General features: G+C 55.7%; 3 protein-coding genes across 3 annotated transcripts; 1 reads left to right on the top strand and 2 right to left on the bottom strand.

Moving 5' to 3' along the window:
- Positions 1–528: 528 nt before the first annotated feature.
- Positions 529–2,172, top strand: M406DRAFT_259384 (uncharacterized protein; the record flags this gene model as incomplete). The annotated part of the gene is made up of 2 exons (XM_040917291.1): positions 529–796; positions 896–2,172. The coding sequence occupies 2 exons, from the start codon at positions 529–531 to the stop codon at positions 2,170–2,172; spliced, it is 1,545 nt and encodes a 514-aa protein (XP_040775698.1).
- A 43-nt stretch (positions 2,173–2,215) lies between these two features.
- Positions 2,216–3,328, bottom strand: M406DRAFT_322706 (ESCRT-1 complex, Vps28 subunit). Its single transcript, XM_040919680.1, has 3 exons — positions 3,183–3,328; positions 2,816–3,052; positions 2,216–2,702 (listed from the first exon to the last, which is right to left on the bottom strand). The coding sequence occupies exons 1-3, from the start codon at positions 3,264–3,266 to the stop codon at positions 2,307–2,309; spliced, it is 717 nt and encodes a 238-aa protein (XP_040775697.1). The 5' UTR covers positions 3,267–3,328; the 3' UTR covers positions 2,216–2,306.
- A 3,221-nt stretch (positions 3,329–6,549) lies between these two features.
- M406DRAFT_291899 (uncharacterized protein) lies at positions 6,550–14,218 on the bottom strand (the record flags this gene model as incomplete). The annotated part of the gene is made up of 3 exons (XM_040919000.1): positions 6,550–6,915; positions 6,986–9,045; positions 9,202–14,218. The coding sequence occupies 3 exons, from the start codon at positions 14,216–14,218 to the stop codon at positions 6,550–6,552; spliced, it is 7,443 nt and encodes a 2,480-aa protein (XP_040775696.1).
- Between the last annotated feature and the right edge of the window lie 1,079 nt (positions 14,219–15,297).

The following is a 15,297-nucleotide window of genomic DNA, read 5'->3' as shown; positions in this document are numbered from 1 at the left end:
TATCTAAAAGTCAATAATTAAAGTGCACTATAAGTACTACCTCATCATCTTTTACTTCATCTGCGAGGAGGGGTTTTCATTGTCGCCTACAGCAAGGTGGGATGAAGATTGAGGACGAGGCTAAGTGACAGTTGAAATCATGACCCTAACCCTACATTGTTCGGAAACCACATCGGACTCTTAGTGACATAACTATTTCAAACCTCTCTTGAATAATATTCATGCCTCTTATGAAGAAAGAAAGGAATGAAGAAATTTATCAGCCAATACCAAATGGCGAAAGAAACTCTTATCAGAAGTATATCTATGACACAGGAAAGCAAGCCACATCGCTCATCGATTCACTCATTCGGTGCACAATTAAGGATGTGACCAAACTGAGCTTCCGACATCAACAAATCTGCGCCCAAAGCCAACTCGCCCTCCTGAGCGGCGCACTTTCTATCCAGGAAAACCATACCTTTGCCCCTCTTATTGTCTTAAAATCCAGAGGGGTCTATCACCTTTGGGTCCCAATCTCTTTAACAAATGTCTATCGACCTAAACTGGGAAGCTCTCACAGGCGGGCCAGACGGCGAGGCCCTCGCACACAGCATCCGCGACTTCATCCATACCAAGTTCCAGTCCGTTCCCCTACCGCGCTTCATCAAGTCCGTGACGGTGCACGACTTTGAGTTCGGCACCACGCCGCCCGAGCTGGAGCTCAAGGACATCACGGACCCGCTGCCGGATTTCTACGAGGAGAACTCTGCCGCGGACGACGAAGACTCGGAAGAGGATGATGAGGATGATGAGGGTGGGGTGGCGCACGAGAGCCGCCTAGACGAGGAAGGAAGTGTCTCGATGCACGATATCAGGGCGGCGGCGGAACGGAGGCGGGAATACAACGGCGGAGGACGACCGCCGCCGCCGACAATGATGGCGCCAGGCGCAAGACTCTCGGCTATACCACCACACATCACAACAAGTTTTCCAGGCGGACACATGAGAGGCATGTCCTCTGTGCCGCAGGACCTAGGAAGCCCGTTTCTCGGCACATCGACGCCTGGTATACTGGGCGGTGCGTCAAACCTCAGCTACTTCCACTCTCACCTCGCGGGCGGCCTGTCGGGGACGCAGACGCCCCTCGCCGCCGTCGCTGGGGCACAGCTTGGGAACAACGGGAACAACCACCACCACTATCACCACTATCTTCACCAACAGCAGCAGCAGCAGCAATCCTGGCAACAGCACGTGCCAGCAGATACAGCGGGCGGGAGCTACAGCCCCCTCTCTGTGTCCACAGCCGCCTTCCCGGACCAGGCAGCCAGGAACGCCTCGGTCGACGGCCGCGCGCCCAGCCACAGCCGGAACCCGAGCCAAAGCTCCATCTCAGTGGCCGACTTCAACCACGGCAGTGGCGCGATGGCGGGTCTGACCCCCATGCACTCCCTCTCCCATCCGGCGCTGCGCGAAAAATCCAGCGTCTCTACCTTTGCACCGACGTCCTCGGCGGGGACATCTCGGCCCCCGACGAGGGACAACGCCAACAACAATACCAACACCTCGTCGTCACCAGCAGCGCTCGCTGGCGGCAGCGCAATCGCCGAAGACGAAGACGACAATGGCCAGAATCAGCACCGCGAGAAACCAAGATTCCGCGAGGCCAGGACCGAGGACATCCAGGCTGTATTTCGGATCAACTACTCGGGCGATGTGCGGCTCCTGCTGACGGCGGACATCCTCCTCGACTACCCCATGCCGAGCTTCGTGGGCATCCCGCTGCGTCTGAGCATCACGGGCCTGTCGTTTGACGGGGTCGGCGTCGTCGCGCACATACGCAAGAGGGTGCACTTTTGCTTCCTGAGCCCGGAGGACGCGCTGGCTGCCGTGGGCGCGGACGAGAATGGGAACGCGCAGGCTGGCGACGATGCCACTACTACTACTCCTACCACCACTGGTGGGCCTGGTGCTGCGTCGTCGTCGGGCGGCGGCGGAGGCGGGCGGAACGGGCATGGCAAGATGGGCGGGTTGTTGCAGGAGATCCGGGTGGAGAGCGAGATTGGGCAGAGGGAAGGAGGTAAGCAGAGCCTCAAGAATGTGGGCAAGGTGGAGAGGTTTGTTTTGGAGCAGGTGAGGAGGATTTTTGAGGAGGAATTTGTTTACCCAAGCTTCTGGACATTCCTCGTCTAGCTTGGACTCGGGAAAAGAAGGAAAAAAGAAAGGCAAAAAAAGGCCTAGTCACAGGAGATTTAGATTGATTTATCCTGCAAAAACCGCAGGAAGGGGGCATCTCGGCTCCATTCGGGCTGCCTTCTCATCTCCCATCAAGTCAATGTGTCCTTGAACCCCGAATAGGCCGAGTTGATATCCAGCTCCAACTCCCTCGCCTGCGCCTCACTCAGCTCCTCCGTCGCCTTCATCTGGTTCAGCGCGATCAACCACTGCACAATCTTGCCCCTGTTCTCGAAATCCCGATCTGTCACCTTGTTCACGGACTGGATCACGTCCGTCAACAAGGGGTGCAGCTGGTCCTTGGCGAGAAGACCAAGCCGCAGGGCATCCAGAAACGTAATGAAGTCCTGCGTGGCCTCGAGGATGAGCGCGCCGCTGGTGTTGGTCCCGGATGCCGCCTGGGAGGGGGCCGCTGTCCCGGAGGAGGCGGTCAGAGCCGTGCTGGGCATGCCGACGCGGATGCGCTCTGTGGCACGGGGCACCTCGAGCTACAAAGAAAGTGTCAGCGAAAGGGACCAAAGAACAAAACAAGTCCATGTTGGCCATGCTTAATCAATCGATTTCTTGGGGGAAAACCAGCAAAAACTTCCTCCAAACATACATCCCATTCCGCCTTGAACTCCTCGATCCCGACAAATGCCCTCGCCACGCCCTCGTCTGCCAGGATGGCCTTGTACTGCTTGAGCGACCTCTCGCAGATCTCGGTGTAGTCTGCTTCTGGTATGGCATCCTTGAGGAAGGCCTTCTCCAGCTCGTCGAGGGTGACGAGGATGCTGAAGATCTCTGCGAGGGAGTCCTGCAGGTCTCGCTCCGCGCGAGTGTCTGCGAGTTTCACCTCCTGTTTGCTCGTTTTGTGTGTCTGTCAGCCAGAGTCTCCCTTCATTCTGTGTCTCTCAAGCAGAGTAATAGACTTAGAAGAGTGGTCAGGGAAAAGGAGAATGGATATGGGACAAAAGGTGTGAGCGGACCTCATCGAGATTTATTGTGGCGGACAGTGTTGTGTTTGGGACGTAGCTGTGTGGTGTAGGCGCGTATGCTTGTCTTGGCATCATCTTTTCACTGAAATTCTGAGATGTTGTATCATCATTTTTTTTGGTCTTTCTTTTTAATGTTGATGAACGACAGATGCCTGGTGATGATGACCTTTCGTCATCATGAGCCATGAGAGCGTTGTTTGGACGTCGTTAAGTGACAGGGGTGGTCTTGTTGGTGGAGTCAGGGTCCGGGTTAGATAGCCGCTTATCGCTGGAAATTTTTCGAGAATTCGCATCAAATCTTTGGATCCCGTCTTGCGCCCCGTCGCTCTGTTTCTGCATCCCCTTCCTCTTTTTTTCCCTTTCTTTCTTGTTGATCCATACGTCCGACCCCCACAGTCGCCGTCAAGATGGGTCCCGGAAAGAAGAACCTCAAGGCGACCAAAAAGTTCGAAAAGAACCACCTCAAAGGCGTTCTCGACAAGCGCAAGGTCGATGCAAAAGTCAAGCAGCGCGCCCAGGTCAAGGCCAAGAAACAGACAAAGCGCGCCCACGATGACGACTTCTTCAAGGGTCCCAAGGCCGAGGGCGGCGCAGACGACGACAAGAAGAGCAAGAAGAAAGCCCCAGACGCGACCGTCAGCGCCATGAGCGTAGACGACTTCTTCAGCGGCGGCTTCGAGATTATCGACAAGAAGAACCCTACAAACGGCAAGAAGGCCGGCAAGCTGGGCAAGAGGAAGCGCGACGAGCCTGCAGGAGACTTGGATACGGAGGAGGAGGGTGATCTGGCCGCTGGCGGCGCCAGTGATGCCGAGTCCGAGGAAGATGGCGATGTCGGCATGAGCAAGGGTGCCATGGACGCGCTGGCCAAGGACGATCCCGAGTTCTACAAGTACCTGCAGGAGAACGACCCTGAGGCCTTGGACTTTGACGAGAATGTAGACCTGGCTGAAGTCGACGACCTGAGCTCTGGCGAGGACGAAGAGCAGCCCAAGAAGAAGAGGAAGAAGGACAAGAGCAAGGCTGCGGATGCGGACTCGGACGACGAGTTCTCCCAGCGCAACGAGCTCACCAAGGCTATGGTGGCTAGGTGGAAAGCCTCCATCTCTGACAAGAAATCCCTGCGGGCAGCACGGCAGGTTGTGTTGGCCTTCCGGAGCGCCGCCCACCTCAACGAGGACGACGAGGAGAACAGGCAGCGGTACACCATCTCGAGCCCAGAGGTATTCCACGACATCCTCATGGTAGCCCTCAAGCAGATTCCCGAGGTGCTGCAATACCACTGCCCGGTGAAGGAGTCGGCATCTGGGAAAGTGTCGGTCCCCACCGAGTCCAAGAAGTTCAGGACGCTGTCTATACTCATCAAGAGCTACACTGCTTCTGTGCTGCACCTCCTGGGTACCCTCTCGGACGATGCCACACTGAAGCTCACCCTCTCCGCCCTTACGCCTCTCCTGCCATACCTGCTCTCGTTCCGCAAGGTGCTGAAGAACCTGGTCAAGACCGTGGTCCACTTCTGGTCCCAGTCCTCCAGCAGCGAGGCAACAAGAATCACAGCGTTTCTGGTGCTGCGGAGACTCGTTGTCATTGGAGACAAGGGAATTCGTGAGGCCGTTTTCAAGGTCACATACCAGGGGCTGATCCAGGGCAGCCGGTCCACAAATCCCAACACAATCCAGGGCATCAACCTGATGAAGAACTCGGCAGCTGAGCTTTGGGGTATCGACCAGACCATTGGCTACACGACAGCCTTCACCTTTATTCGGCAGCTCGCCATCCATCTCCGCAACAGCATCACCCACAACCAGAACGAGTCGTACAAGGCTGTCTACAACTGGCAGTACGTGCATTCGCTGGACTTTTGGTCCTGCGTGCTTGCCGAGCACTGCAGTCTCCTAAAGGAGGCCGAGGCCAACAAGGAGAGCCAGCTGAAGCTCCTCATTTATCCGCTTGTCCAAGTGACGCTGGGCGCCATGCGCCTCATCCCCACAGCCCTCTACTTCCCCCTACGCTTCCAGTTAATCCGCTCCCTCCTGCGACTCTCTCGCGCGACGGGCACGTACATCCCCCTAGCATCCGCCCTCCTCGAGGTGCTCAACTCGGCCGAGATGAAGAAGCCACCCAAGGCCACCACCCTCAAAGCGCTCGACTTCGCCGTCCAATACAAGGCCCCCAAGTCGTACCTCCGCACCCGCGTCTACCAGGACGGCGTCGGCGAGCAGGTCGTCGAGCTCTTCTGCGAGTACTTCGCGACCTGGTCCACCAACATCGCCTTCCCGGAGTTCGCCCTCCCCGTGGTGATCATGCTCAAGCGCTGGTCCAAGGAGGCCCGGGGCCACAAGAAGGCCAAGGGCGCCGGAAACAAGAACACCAAGCTCGTGTCGCAGATCGCCCTGCTCGTGCAAAAGGTCGAGGCCAACGCCAAGTTCATCGAGGAGAAGCGCGCCAAGGTCGACTTTGCGCCCAAGAACAGGGACCAGGTCGACAAGTTCCTCAGCGGCTTCGACTGGGAGAAGACGCCTGTCGGCGCCTTTGTCGTGTCGCAGAGGAAGCTGCGGGCTGAGAAGGCCAAGATGATGGAGCAGGCGCGGAAGGAGGATGATAAGAAGCGGAAGGAGGAGGAGCAGAGGAGGTTAGAGGGGAGCGATGATGATGTCGAGAGCGAGGAGGAGGGAGAAGATTTCGAGGATGAGGACGAGGATGAGGGCTCTGGGAGTGATGAAGATGAGGATGAGGATGAGGATGAAGAGTGATTATCACTTTGTTGAGATAAATAATCACCATACCGTCAAATTTATTTATATACGGCTTACTATTCAATCCTGTCCAGCAGATGGCCTGTACGAGCAACGTAACAATACTCTGCGGCCTGAACCCTTTCAAGGACAAATCTGACCAGTACTGACGGCCAGTCTATGTCGGGCGGTAGGCGAGTGATACCCGATTTTGAGGTTACTGTACTTGGCGGCGAGAATTTCAGTCCCGCAAAAAAGGAGGCAGTTCTCAGCACCACTTGATAGGAATCGCATACTCAAAGGATCTGCTGAAAAGAATGATCCAGCACTACTTGTATTGGGTATCTCATGTTCGGCTGTGTTATGTGACAAAATTTTCTTCCCCTCTGTGGTGTTGGCTGCCCATCCGTTGCAAGATGATCCTATCCAACAATCAACCATGCGTGCCAACAACTCTTCCATGCAACTCTATCCGTTATCCTTCCCCACACGCAATGCACCAAACAAAAGAAAACAAGCGCTCATTGAGATAGAAAAGGGCAAGATTTGTACCATTAATCATGATCGTCCCCCCTCCCCTCCCCCCCGAAAAAGAACTACTTCCTCTTGTCCCAATGAATTCTTCACACATCCGCCTCGAATCGCGCCATCTGTGCCAGACCGGGCGTGGGACCCGCACTTCCTCCGACTGCACCAGGGTGCGGTACGCCAAAGTGATGCCAACAATTCGGCGCCTGGAGGATATACCTCGCCATGGCCTCCCTGAACCGTGACTTGTACTCCTTGGGAGATGTGACGGTCGGCCGGTTGCGGCCGCCGCCTGCGAATCCACGGTCCTTGATCCAAGATTCGAGGCGCTTGTCCCACGTGTACGTGCGAATGCAGTCGATGATGCCCACGACAAGCTCCTTGCGGTTCTCGTCGACGGCGATCATGAGCGAGTAGTCCATTACATTCTGCCTTGCGAGGAAGAGAGTGTCATTCCAGACCTATGAGTGGCTGGTTAATAACATGGCATGACAACGGGGTGTGGATGGGGCGAGGCATATATGAACTTACAGAGGCTCTGAGCAGCTTCTTGCTGTGCTCCCTCGCAAAGAGCGGCGACTCGTAAATGTACTCGACCATGTTCTCGTCCAACAACACTTCGTTCTGCTCGCCGGTCGACTGGATCTTACGGTTCCTCATAGACCCCTTCAGATCAAAGATGCGCGTCGGCGAGCGGTCATAGAACAGATTCTCCATCACCAGCAGGTCGAGCTTGATCTCGGTGCCTGTCGCCGGGTTCTTGATGATCACCTGGTAGAACCCGAGCATCTTGGCAATGACAGACGGCAAATCATGGAACAAGGCCTCGGCCATGATGTTGAAGTAGGCTGGCGCAAAGCGCAGGAATGCAGACGTCTCGATCGGCGAGAGAGACTTCATGACCAGGCGGTCGTCGAGGGTCTTCAGGAAGACAGACTTTGTCTTGCCGCCTTTAGAATCCCACTTCAGACAGCGCGATAGGGACTCGATGATACGGTCTGCAGCACCGCACTTTTGGCGGAGCGCGTCGAACTGCTCGGCATAGAAAATCTTGCAGAGCATCTTGCAAGACCCTTCGGTGAACTGGTATTTCAAATGTGTCCCGGTGGCACGCAAAAGGCTCTTCTCGAGCTCCTCCTCGCTAATGAATGCTTCGGAATCGGACGCGCCACCGAACTTGCTGCCGTCCGGCGTTTCGTCCCCAGTATCTGCGTGTTGCGTGGTCATCTTCCATTGCTTCTGGATGTCATGCAGCTTGATCTTGTAGTCCTCCGAGCCAAGAGCAAAGGCGATCAGCGAGCTCGGCTCATCCTCTCTGACTATGACATTAGAATCGATGAAAATGTGGTCCGTGACGTTGAAAGGGTAGTCCAGTTGAGGCCAACCGCTGGCAGACCGTTCGGCCCAGAAGGTTGTGAGCATTTTCATCAGGCTGGATCTTTGGTGTTTGGGCAGTTCAAGTGACATCTCTTCGCTCGACTCCAGTGACTCGGCGATCTCTTGGACGTCCGGCATAATTTCTTCTAGGAGCGACCCTTCAACATCACTCGCGGCTCCGTCACCCTCGTCGTCCGTGCCAGCTTGGCTGGTTGATTTCTGTTCCGCCTCCTTGTCTGCACCTGGCTGCGAGGTAGGCTCTGCCTTTTCACCCGTGCTCTTTTCGAGAGAGCTACCAGCCGGCCCTGCATGATCATCAGGCATAGCGGTTTCAGTCTGCTGTGCGCTCTCCGACGATTTTGCGCCGCTCTGCTGACTGTCAAGTAGATGGTCATCGTCCGACGGCCCTGGCTCTTGTACGGCCTGGTCCACATCTTCGTAGACTTCCACTATAGCCTTGGCCGAAGTTCGCGGCATGAACGATCTAGAGGGCTGCAGCTTGGCGGCCCTCTTGTTGCGGTCCCGGATGCGCTCTTTTTCAAACTCCCGGCTCAGCTGCTCAAAATGCTTGGCCAGATTTGATACCCTGGTGTCTCTCTTCTTCGTCGTGTGGGTGTGAACGTATCGCGGGATCGATGACTGGCCCGCCTTCTTGTTTTTGAGACTCGAGATGCTGAAGCGGTCGGAGAGCTTGCTCTTCTCACTTTTGAGGGAGGCATTGGACTCGACTTTGGTCATGCGCCGATGCTCTGGTTCAGTAGGCAACCCGGCTGTCTTGGGTGGAAGTGCTGGGAGCGGCTTGCCAATCCCAGAAGGCGCACGGGGAATGGTGCCAACTGGCTGTGTGATAGCACGCGTCATAGGCGGCGGACCAGACAGTCCCGGCCTACGAGATGACCCACGTTCCGACAATCTCGCCGACGCGTCACCGTTTGCCTCAGCTTTGCCAGTCGTGTTCGATGTATCCGAAGATATGGCTGTTTGTTGCTGACGCCGTAACTGCTCCACCTTCTCAGTGAGCGATAGTGATGAGTCTGGCTGTAAGGGTGCAAGCCTCGAGTGGCTGCGCGACGGGGTCGGCGAGTGCGCTGGACTCGAAACCTTCACTGTGGGCTCTGTGGGCGGAGAACTGGAGCTTTCCGTCGGCTGAGAATGCTCCGGCGTGTGCTCTGGCTCTTTCGTGCCAGCGAGCGGCGCAACCTCTGGAGAGGGCTCTCCAGATGTCTCAGCTTTACTGGTCCCATGTATAATGTCAGATTTCGCTGCGCCTTCTTGGGAAAGGTCACCGCTTTCTGTCAATATGGTTTCTGGCGCCGCTGTAGTGGTCGAGTCTTCGACATCGGGCCCGGTTTGAGCAGTCTGATGGGGACTGACGCTGGTTTCTCCATTGGACGCATCTATGCCCAGAGGCTGCTCCTCCTTGGTATGGTCTGTGGAGGGCAAATTTGGCTCGCTTTGAACTTTCTCAGGATCCCCCTCGAGCAGACTAGATTGCGTCGTCGGTGGCGAGACTTTCTCGTCCGTATCCACAGACACAACGCTAGTGCCATCCGTAGAGGTCGGAAGCGACTCCTTGGACTCGTTATCCGAGAACATCTTCTTTAATTGGATGATAGTCAACTGCCGCACATCTTTGTCGGACAAGAAGTCGGCCTCGAACTTAGCAAAGGCCGAGTTCCAATCTTCGACGCTTTCAAGCATTGTGCGGATGACGGCGTTGAGAGGGATGACCTCGTAGTACTTGGAGTTGATGTATGTGGACTGCAGCTCGCGGATGAGTCTGGGCTCATCCTCTTGCGCCTTCTTGGTCAGCCTCTCGACTTCAGCCTTGCAGTTGTCGGCTTTCTCGGGCAACACGCTGTCGATGCGGATGGACTTGAGCCTCGCCTTGACAGAGGTCATGAAGCGGTACCAACGTTCTTCAGACTTGGTGAAAATGTCGTTCTTCAGCCGTAGATCCCGATCAACCTTCCACGTGAGACGGGCGCGCGGTACGATGATCTCCAGAAGGTCGATCGGATCCCAGTGAACCCGCATCGATGTGTCATGGAAGCTGAAGTAGCGGATGTGCTCCTTCTGATAGTCATGAGGACACTGGAGGTCGGGCCAGCATTTGAGGCCTCTGCCCCAAAATGACAGCTCGAGATATTTGCCAAAGGAGTACTTGCGTGCAACGTCGGACAGCAGCCCGAAGCCCATGTCCTTCTTGCACACTTTGCAGTAGCTCCACAGGTAGATGGGGTCCTCAACGTCGTTATCATCCATCATGGGCAACTCGTCCCTCCTTAAAATGGAGGGATCGAAAGGAAGAGGGGAGTTCCTCTCGATGAAGACCGTGATGCGAGCCTCATCGTGGACATATGTACGGTGATGCTCAGCCATTTGCCGGTCACAGCCATTAGCGTGACAAATGGACTCAGCGCTCCCACAAAGATCCTCGATATATTGTCCGAGCGTGCAGTCGGGATCCATGTTGTCATCTGGGTCGTCATGGTAGAAGCCAAAGGCTATCAACCCAGGCTCAGAGCACGGAATCTTAGTATCTGTGCAGATGACGGAATAAAGAACAACAATGTTCTGGTGCGAGTACGGATCAAAGAGATCCAGAGCCCCTGCAATGAAGTTCTCCCACTGTCGTGTCTGCGTCTGATAATTGTAAAGAGCCTTGTCGTATTCTGCATCATGAACCGCGTGGAGGATCTCCATGATTTGTCTAGGGGCTTTTTGTCCAATCGCGTGTACCATCTCTGGTTTGATGAGCTGGAATTTTTGCGGCTTGGCCTTTTCGTTCTCTCCCTGCTCCTCGATGACATCCTGGTCACGCAGCCGTTTGAGATAGACCAGGCGACGTTCCTGCTCTCGAGCTTTCATGAGCAGGTAGGGCTGCGTGAACTTTACAAAGGGTGAAGCCGACAAGAGTTTCGTCTTGTACTTGGCGACCATGTCGCTGTAGAATTGCGGCGCAGGTACGTCCTCAGGCACGTGATTGTCATGACCTGAGTGGATCGAGTGAAGAGACAGCAAGCTTTGCGTCTTTTCCGGTAGCGAGGGCTGTGAAGCCTCAGGAGATTGAGTCTTTTCCGTCATTGGGTCCGCCTCAGACCTGGGCTGGCTGCTCTGCTGACTCTCGCCTGCTGGCTCCTCTTGTGTTGAGATGGGTTCTGCTGCGTCCTTGTTCTTGAGATTTGCTGATGACTCGAGGCTCTGGTCAACGTCTGGCCTGGATGGGGTGAGCGCAGGTGGACCCTCTGGGTCTGTTCCCATGTAGACCAGGTGATCCCGCAACAGCGCTGCCTCGAGCTTGAGGTTGTAAACAACGTAGATCATAAACTCGGTGACCTTCTTCATCCTATGAAGAACTTGGGTGTTGGCACCCCGCAGAGCGATGGTGCAACCCAGAGACTTGATGCAGCCGGATATGAATATGTAAGTCTTCTTACGGCCCGGGTAGTCATTGTTCACATATGTCTTCACCTCGAAGCCACCAGCTTGGCCGACTTGGGTTGGTAGTACCAACATGTCCAGCGACTCGATAATATCCGCTTTGGCACATCGTGACACGGCCTCGATGACCGCCAGCTTCACGTTGTAAACGACAGCTATGCCTGCCTCGGAGAGGTATTGCAGCGCGACACCCGAGACAGCTTTGTGCGCGAGCAGTACTTGAGGACGAAGATTGATGATACGGTTCACAACCATACGCAGATACTCCTTCTCCTGCTCTATGACAGGCTGCAGACTCATAAAATGATGTTGCTGGTGACGTTGGTACTCGATCGGAAACGACACAATGACGATGCGCGGGCTGGCAATTCGCCGCGGCATGCTTTTCAGAGCAAGATTTTTGGTGAAGATCACGCCGGACACATAGCTAGTGTCTCCAGGCTTGCCTCCTGGTATCTTCTTCAGCTTCACGTAGTGACGTATATCCATCAGATCCCCCACTCGGGTGTCAGGATCCACATCACTCGAACACCGAATGAGGATGGGGATCAACGCCCTCTCCCAGGCCGAGGGGTTTGGGACCTCGGCGTCCTGCAAGAGCTGTCCGAACAGCTTCTTGACATGCTGCAGGCTGGCCTCTGGGAGCACTTCGTCTTGCACAGGCTTTTGTCGGAGGGAACGGCTCCTCACCAGTTTGGTCGGCTCGACTGGCGTCGACGGATCAAAGACAGCCAGTGATTCAACTGACACTCCAGGGCCTGGCAGTTTGAATATTCCCGACCGCGGCCGCGGCGACCGCATGTGGTATCCAGTCTGGCTTGTAGTGCTCATATTTCTCCGTCGCGTCGGCCTTCCATGGCTTATAACGCTGACGGCGGCATTATCATCCTGCGCACGAGACACGATGCTGAGGCCGCTGATGCTCTTCTCGCCTCGTATCACCCTATGTCTTCGGCTCCCACTCAAGAATGGCCCAAAATTTGACTTGTCCGGGTCGAGACTCGAAGGAGTGATGTCGCTGCTGTTCATTGTGGCGAAAATGCTCATTTGCTGCTCGTCCCCGCTGGACTCCTCAGACATGTAGGGAGCAAGCTCAGGGTCAATGATGTTGTCGTCGTGGAAAGCAGGAAGCTTAGATTTCCGCTGCAATTCTTCATTGGCTGACTTGCGGAACGGAGCGGAGTCGTCGTGGACTGGCGAACCTTTGAGCCTCCCGAGCAAGTTGTGCTTCGAGAGATGCCGCCGATGACCTGCTGACTGCGGCCGACCTGATGCCAACGACCTCAGTGACCTTGAAGAACTCGGTCGACTCAGTTGCGGGCCAGCGTCTATCTCAAGGACTGCAGAGCGCCTATTCGCATCCATGATCCTCCTCGTGGCCGGGATGGCCATCATGGGGGCTGATGCCATTCTATTTCCATCGTAGTCCTCAGCCCTCTCCGATATGCTAATTGTATCATCATCCACCTTTAACTTGGGACCTTGAATCTGCTTCAGTGGGTTGGATCGGAAGATAGCAGGAAGGTAGGTGTCGTTGTCGGAATCGTCAGAATCGCCCTCGTAACGGCTGTTGATGACATCAAGACAAGTCTTGCAGACTTTGAGGGTGCCGGGAAATCCCAGCTTCTGGCCAGAGATGTTTGATGTACATTTCGAGTCGAAGATACAGCCACATGTCCGGCAGTGGTGTTTTCTCCGAAACGCAGAGAAGGGTGCGCCGCAGAGAAAGCATTCTTTGGTCGTCTCATCTGCCATCCAGAACTCTTTGCTCGTGACCTGCTTTCTCATGGCCTCGAGGGTTTTGCTCACTGTCCCAGGACCATCCACAGCCCTCGTGCCAGGGATCCGCACGCGGCCGCTCGAGAGCTTCTCTGGTCTCTCGTTATGGTGGAAAGATTCATGGTGCACAGAGCCATGCGCCGCCATGTTAATGGGGCTTGGCTCAGCCTTGCCTTCCATCGAAGAGGACCTGGAGTGCACCTCCACGGACGTCCTGGAACGGCTGATGCGGTCGATCACAGCCGGCTTCCTCAAACTGTCTGCCGAAGGACGTGGCTGATGAATGCGAACCCTACTTGCCACCGTGCTAGACGTCCTGGTTGGGCTCAGAGCCATATCGGAGCTGCCATCGTGGCTGAAAGAGTCCTGCCGCCTCGAACGCTCTTTAACCCTGTCGCTGATATGTCGTGATTCGCTTGGTGCATAGACACTGGAGCTCCTTGAAGCGCTTGTAGTCCTGAGTTCGGGCAGCTGGGTGAAAGGACGCCGGCCGTTCTCTTCAGTGCGCGTCGTCACACCTCGCCCATCATCATCCTTGAAAGCGCTGACCGTGACAGGCGCAACAGCTGTGTCGGCGACCGCCGGAGCAGCCCCTTTTGCAATCTTCGGCAAGCTCGGCGCACTCTTGGCTGTGCTGACCGTTACTACCGATGACGCCTTGGACGACTGTGGGGCCAATGGGTAGCTGTCGGGCAGTACCACAGATGCAGTTGACGAGGCTGTGGCCTGCGAGGGGTCTGAGACTTGGCTTGTGAGCCCATCGCTCCGGGCTGTCGGAGGGACGGCAGGTGCCTTTCCCTTTCTTAGCCCAGGATCCAGCCTCTCTGGTGATTCCAGATCCGGCATGTACCCCTTGCCACCTGCACCGACGGCCTCTTTGAGACGGCTATACAGACCGCTGATGCCATGGTGTACGAGTTCAGTGGGCGAACCTCGATTGTCCGCCGGAACGGAAGCCGGAGGAGGCGTAAAGTCGTTGAAAGTGGTCAGGACGTCTGACTGACTGGCCGATGTGTGAATCTTATCGAGGGCTTGCGCAAGCTGTTCCTTCTCGACTTGAGAAACGGTGGAGATGGAGTTGAAGGAGTCGCGACGGGACCTGAGATCGTCGATGGAGGCAGTCGAGGGTGCCAGGGTCGACCTGACCGGTGTGCTGGGCTCCATGTCTGTCTCTTCTCCTCTGCCAGCTCCTATAGAGAGCGCGCTGACAGTTATTGTGTAGTGATCGCGCGTCTTCGTCACTCGTCTACAGCCTCTGAGGGACACGGGGTCGTACACATCTGGTCGACTTGTGTAGGGAGATTATAAACGTGTACGCATGATCTGTAGATACGAGACGACTATCTGGCCGAGAGAGAGAAACATTGAAAACCTGCGTTAGTTATCTTGTGTCTTGCCATGCAGCCTGACGTAGGCTGAAAGAAACAGTGGGTGGTGTTGGATGGAGGAGGAGACAGGCTCACAGTCAGACGGATCAAAACCCAAGCGGCACAACTACTGCTCGCGCAGGTACATTTGCAGCATTCTGGACGGACGAGAGCTCTTCATGTCCTCACGACGTCACAGGCGGAGCGGGTGGGAGAGGGCAGCTTTGTATAGCGCAGTTACCAGACGGTGGGCGAAGTTGGAGGGTGTGACTGGTTTCTGGTGCTCTGGTATCGACGTGAGAGGTGTGGTGGCAGGACTTGTACGCGGTGGGTGGGTGGGTATGGCTATAAGATCAAGAATGTATTGGCGGTGATAGCCTTACCTTTCCCACGCTACGAAGCCCTATGTAATCGCACCGAGAGGGGCGTGCAACCGCCACTAATGACCCCTGTGAGGTGCGAGGCAAGTGTCAGCGCCCGCGGGGTCTATTTGGGGGGCTAGACCATTCAGGCACCAGGGTCAAGCCTCTGGGCACTCGACCACAAGGTGCTGCGTCATCTCGAGCGGGAGCGGGAGCACATGACAGCGGGTGAGTGGGTGAGAGGACCCCTGTAAGACGCGGTTTCAACTGAACATGCGCACTCGACCACGCGTTTCTCAGCAATCATTTGCGACATCCTGGATTTGACTTTTGACTACCTTTCTACCATATCGCACCGCCGGCTTCATAGCCAGGACGGAATGCATCCAGCCAGGGAATGGACTTGGTCACTCACTGCCAGCTAATCCTGTATACGAATCCTGCCGACCTTCATTGGACTGAGCTGTTCTTCCTCGACCCCTCATCTCCAAACAGCCGTGTCGCTCGCGTTGAC

This window comes from Cryphonectria parasitica (genome assembly GCF_011745365.1).
Source record: "Cryphonectria parasitica EP155 unplaced genomic scaffold M406scaffold_5, whole genome shotgun sequence".
NCBI classification, from domain to species: Eukaryota; Fungi; Ascomycota; class Sordariomycetes; order Diaporthales; family Cryphonectriaceae; genus Cryphonectria; species Cryphonectria parasitica.
The sequence above is the reverse complement of the archived record's forward strand: the minus strand, read 5'-3'. Positions and strand labels throughout refer to the sequence as shown.